The 4895-nt window shown below is 43.1% G+C and overlaps 1 protein-coding gene across 1 annotated transcript; it reads right to left on the bottom strand.

Moving 5' to 3' along the window:
* Positions 1-1427: 1427 nt before the first annotated feature.
* Positions 1428-3595, bottom strand: LOC121783277 (uncharacterized protein At1g65710-like). Its single transcript, XM_042181306.1, has 2 exons — positions 2446-3595; positions 1428-2321 (listed from the first exon to the last, which is right to left on the bottom strand). The coding sequence occupies exons 1-2, from the start codon at positions 3460-3462 to the stop codon at positions 1620-1622; spliced, it is 1719 nt and encodes a 572-aa protein (XP_042037240.1). The 5' UTR covers positions 3463-3595; the 3' UTR covers positions 1428-1619.
* Between the last annotated feature and the right edge of the window lie 1300 nt (positions 3596-4895).

The following is a 4895-nucleotide window of genomic DNA, read 5'->3' as shown; positions in this document are numbered from 1 at the left end:
AACAACCTCCGCCAGGCAAGCAGCGGTATGTCCGAGGAGGATGTCCGGAGCCGTTCCTTTTCTCAGTACCCCGACAGAGCCTTGAAGTTCAAACAATTCGACCAGTGGGAGGCCTTTCTCGTGGTGAAGGATTCCCCAAAGTTCTGTGGGGGTGTCGAATCGGGCTGGAAGCGGACGAAGATCAACGCTTCCGGTGAATACAGCAGTAGTGCTGGTTCGCACGAGCTCCCAGAAGCCGATGAGGTTTCCCCGCTACCTCAATCAGACGCTCGCCGTCGTCGTCGCCCGGTTGGGCAAAAAGCAGCGCAGCGGAGGGGTCGGGGAAGCAGCAGTGGAAGCGGGTCGTTCGAGGTCGAATCGGGGGCCCCTGCTGAATCGGAAGATTTCAACCGCCTCGCCCGCGCACAAATAACCCAAAATTATATCCGGACCATGCATAGGTGGCATGGCGCGACCGATGCGACGTACAAGAGGATGCTGAAGGAAATCATCGATGGATGTCGGCGCGATTTGGGGATGCCACCCATTGGAGATGATGGCGCCGAGATAAGCGGAGGGGACGACGGGCCAGGCACGGGCGACGGGGGCGGCACGGGCGACGAGGACAGTGCGGAGTGAGCCGGGGATGTTGGACTATGTATTTTTTTTTCATGATTATGTATTTTTTCTTTTTTTCCTAAATTTGTTTTTTTTTATGTTTTATGACTTTGTATGTTTGCCCTTTTCAAGTATTTCCCGTAATTTTTCCGTATTTTGCTTTCCCGTACTTTTTGTTTATGTTAAAATTAAATTATTGTGATTTTTTTAATTGCGGGATGTCCTAGTGGGAAGGGCGATGGGAAGGGCGGATATGCAGGGGATGTCCTAGTGATGTGGCAGTGGGGTGGGATGTCCTAGTGACGTGGCAGGAGGTGTTTTTGGGATGTCCTAGTGGATGTCCGAGTGGGATGTCCGCCCACTGGAGATGCTCTAAGGGTCTCACATTCAATTTTTTTTTTCACACGCTTTTCTTTATAGTATATCTTAAAATTTGTGCGGAACTCAAATGAGATTCCTAATAGCGGACATAGAGAGTTCTAAACATTGTATATGAATTGTGTTGATTTTGATTTTTTCTCGGAGAAAATATATTATGGGTCAAGACTTTGATTTCTATTTAATACTTTAATTGAAATTTGACATAAGCGAATATATTGGGTGTGAAAATTTTTGTGATAATCTTAACTTAGTGTGAGAAATCACTTAAGTCGTGATCGCTTGCACGAGATTAAACACTAGTATAACAAAATAAAGAGGTCTTGATGGCAAATAATCAAAAGGAAGAAAGGATTAGAAATGATAAACATTATATTTTTTGTTTGTAATTTATCAATGTGATGATATTAATGTTAAATGGTGTATTGGTTTTTACACTTGAAGCTCAAGGATACCGAACTTGACAAATTTAACACTTATCCAAAACAAAGAATTTGAAACATGATAAAAAGATGATGATTGTTAAAGTAATTAACGGGCATGGTTGCCAAAGTTAGCAACCAAACACAGAAATTTCTACAAATATGAAAAAACCATCGGTTTTTCCAGTTGAACAAGTTTTAAGTAGAAGGAAGCCACGGCGGCTATGCTGAAGAAGCAACAGTATGCGAAACTCGACTCGCAATTCTTGCCCTTCCAATTCCATTATTCTTTGTAGCAGCTAGTTTCTTGCTGCCTTCATCAACTACTCTCGCCGACTCCGACGCCGCTGTGTGCCTCTGATACCCCACCGACCTCGTCGATTCTGCCGAATTAGGCTCCCAGCTTGAAGAGCACGCCCACTGCTGCTGGCTTCCCACGAAGCTGTTGCTGCCGGAGGATTCCTGCTCTTCCAAGTCTTCGTCGTCTCCGGCGCCCCTCCTAACCGTCACGTATTTGTGGAAGCTAGGCTGCATTAGGTCATCGCTCCCTACGATCTCCGATTCCAAAATTGGATCCTGCTTCGCCTTCCTCGCCTTGATTTGCTCCGTCGTCGACAGATTCGACGCCGTGCTGGAGTTGAGATCGGCGACGGCTTCCAGGATGGAACATGCTTTGGTCACGCACGGCGGCACAGGAAACGACGCCGGCGGAGCGTTGTTTTGGTGGAAATTGTGGATGTCTTCAAGCAGAAGTGCTGTGTAGGATGAGTTAGGGTTTGTTAGGGTTTCAGGATTGATGTCGAGATCTCGAGATAGGCGTGAGGAACGGGTCCGCGTAACGGCCGGGGGAATCACGTTTACCCCGCCGCCATTGTTGCCGGCTGTTTTCTGCTCTGCGTTTGCTAATTTCTGCGGTGGCGCTACCTGCACCACGCCCAATTGAATTCGATTTCATCAAAATATGCTCTGTTTTAATTCGATTTGATAGATGATTGGGAATTTTGCGAATTGAATTGGAAATGAAAAATTGAATGGCGAAATTGCTGACCTGTGAAATGATGTTGGTGTCGATCTCGGAAAGAGGATTTCTCCGGTAAGGAGAGTGCTCTGCTTTCCTTGAATTGCTCCGGCTAAGAGAAATCGGCTGCTGCTGGTTCTGATTATCGTTCTGAGCTCTCAACCTCGCCGGAGATCTTGCTCGAGGAGAGGCAGCCGTTCTCGCCGCATCTCCTCCCGCGTTTCTCTTCACTTGAATCCTTTTAACGGCCGCCGCAGCCTCACCGCCGGCATTAGTGCTCTTCTCCATCGCCATTGCCGGCACAGAAATCAGCTTCCTTGGCCGGGGATTAGCATTCGCGGCCGAGGAGTTGGAATTAGTCCCACTGTGTGTAGTGATTGGGGATTCAGATCTTCTACCGGGAGATCTGCTCACCCGCCTCCCGCCGCCGCTGCCGCTCCTTTCCCGGCTTCCGGAGCGCTGATGCGCCGCCTGGTCCCTCTCCCTGCTAGGCGTCCTCCGCCGCCCCTGAGACAGGCGGCGCTCCCTCCGCCGATTCTCCCTCTCCCTCGCCACAGCCTCATCGTCTCCATCAGCATTGTTGTCGTCGCCTCTCCTGCTGTCGTTGTCGAAGTCGTAACTCCTCTTCGACCCCGAATACTTCCTCCCGCCGCTCTCCGCTGAGAGGCCGGCCTTCCCGGTGGAGGAGCTCCGGCTGAGGCGGCCGCATTGTATCAAAATAGCGTCCACCTCTTCCTTAGTGCAGCTCAAAGTCCTCACCGCCGCCGCTCCTCCGCCAACGCCGCCGTCTAAACCGTTGGCATTCTTGCCCTTTTCGACAAATTCGTCGACCTTTTTCACCTCGGCCTTCTCTTCCGGCTCCGGCCTCTGCCTCTCGACCTCGTGGCTTTTGCGGTGTTTGATTATGAAAATCTCTTTCTTTACAACCGTTTCTTCTTTCTTCTCCGGTTGAGCAGCTTCGGATTTGAGCTTTTCTGGTGGGTCGGGAAGCGCCGCCGGAGGCGGAGAAGAAGCGCATACATTCTTCTTGCTGAAGCAACTGCCCATTTTTTTTGGCAGAGATTCAAGAAACAAAATTTGAAAGAAAAATTAGAGAAGAAATGTTTGAAAAAAAATTCAAGATTTGTAGTTGTGGTGGAGAGAAATGATAAGAAAAGGGTGCAGTGTTCAAGAAAACAACGCAATAAAGATGGCACTTTTTGTAGGGTGGAGAAAGAGACAGATAATTCAAATTTTAACAGAGGCGGGTCATTCAATATAGCCGTTATCATTATACTTTTAAAAAATAATTTATGATTATTTTTAAATACGGTTGCATATAATTTCAAAAGAATACTGTATAAAATAATATTGAAATAAATAATTAAATGTAGTACGTACAGTTATTATAGCATACAAATATTTTTAATGAAGAAAAAATAAATATTGACGTCAGATTACCTACTACTGTTTGAGCACAATAAAATATTGTTGCCCACAGTAGATATATTCAAAGAGAGAGATGGAGAAAAGGAATCTTGATTCGTATTTGAGGTTAAGTCATGTATATTGTGTGGTCGGATTGGAACTTAGAAATTTAGAGATTCAAAATTTTAATTCATGATTATCTTGACAACTTTATTGTTGGCAATGGCAAGTGGGATGAGCACAATAATATTTGGACAAGTATCAATCAATTATATTCAATACATGTGTTGAATTTCAAATCTTTTAAAATTACAATAGTACCAATAAAATGCTCGAACTATATGTCGGATTTCAAATATTATTGATATTATAATTCAAAAACTTGAACTATCAAATAAGATTCATATTGCAATTTTCTTTATATAATGATGATGTCTATTTTCAAACTTTTTATAAATGATGATTGGAAGAACGATAATATTTTGCTCGATTACTATTTGATACACAAATCAAAAATATTTGATAACATTCCGAAACAAAAATCGGCCAACAATCAATTTCGTCTTAGAGATGGATTGAAATTTCATTCCAAATGTGTGCATACGTTATGATGTGAAAATTGAAATGTTTGTTTTTGAAAAAATAAGACAAAACGATGACATTTTGGTCAATCGTTATTAGCCATGTTTGTAATTTATATAGTTAAAACATTCAGATTTTTTATTGATACTTGTTCATAATAATTTAGTTTTAAAATAAAATTTGAACACTAAAAATTTCAATTTTGTTGTACCTTAAATCTGTATTATATTATAAAATAATTCATTATATGATGGAGTGATATGATTCCAGTCATGGGCTCTAAGCCTCTCTGTATCGTATGCATATTTAATCATTATACATAGACTATAGTACAATTTATAAAAACGTAGATTTTTGTCATTCTTTTACTAAGTTATTTGGACATATAAATATAATTCGAAGACGATATAATTGAATCAGAAGGTAATTCGTTGTTGTCTATGTAGGAGGAGAACTCCCTTCTTTAACTTTCGCTATAATTCATTTTTGCA

This window comes from Salvia splendens, chromosome 21 (genome assembly GCF_004379255.2).
Source record: "Salvia splendens isolate huo1 chromosome 21, SspV2, whole genome shotgun sequence".
In the NCBI taxonomy this organism is placed as follows: domain Eukaryota; kingdom Viridiplantae; phylum Streptophyta; class Magnoliopsida; order Lamiales; family Lamiaceae; genus Salvia; species Salvia splendens.
Note: the sequence above shows the minus strand (reverse complement) of the source record. Positions and strands in the feature narration are given on the sequence as shown.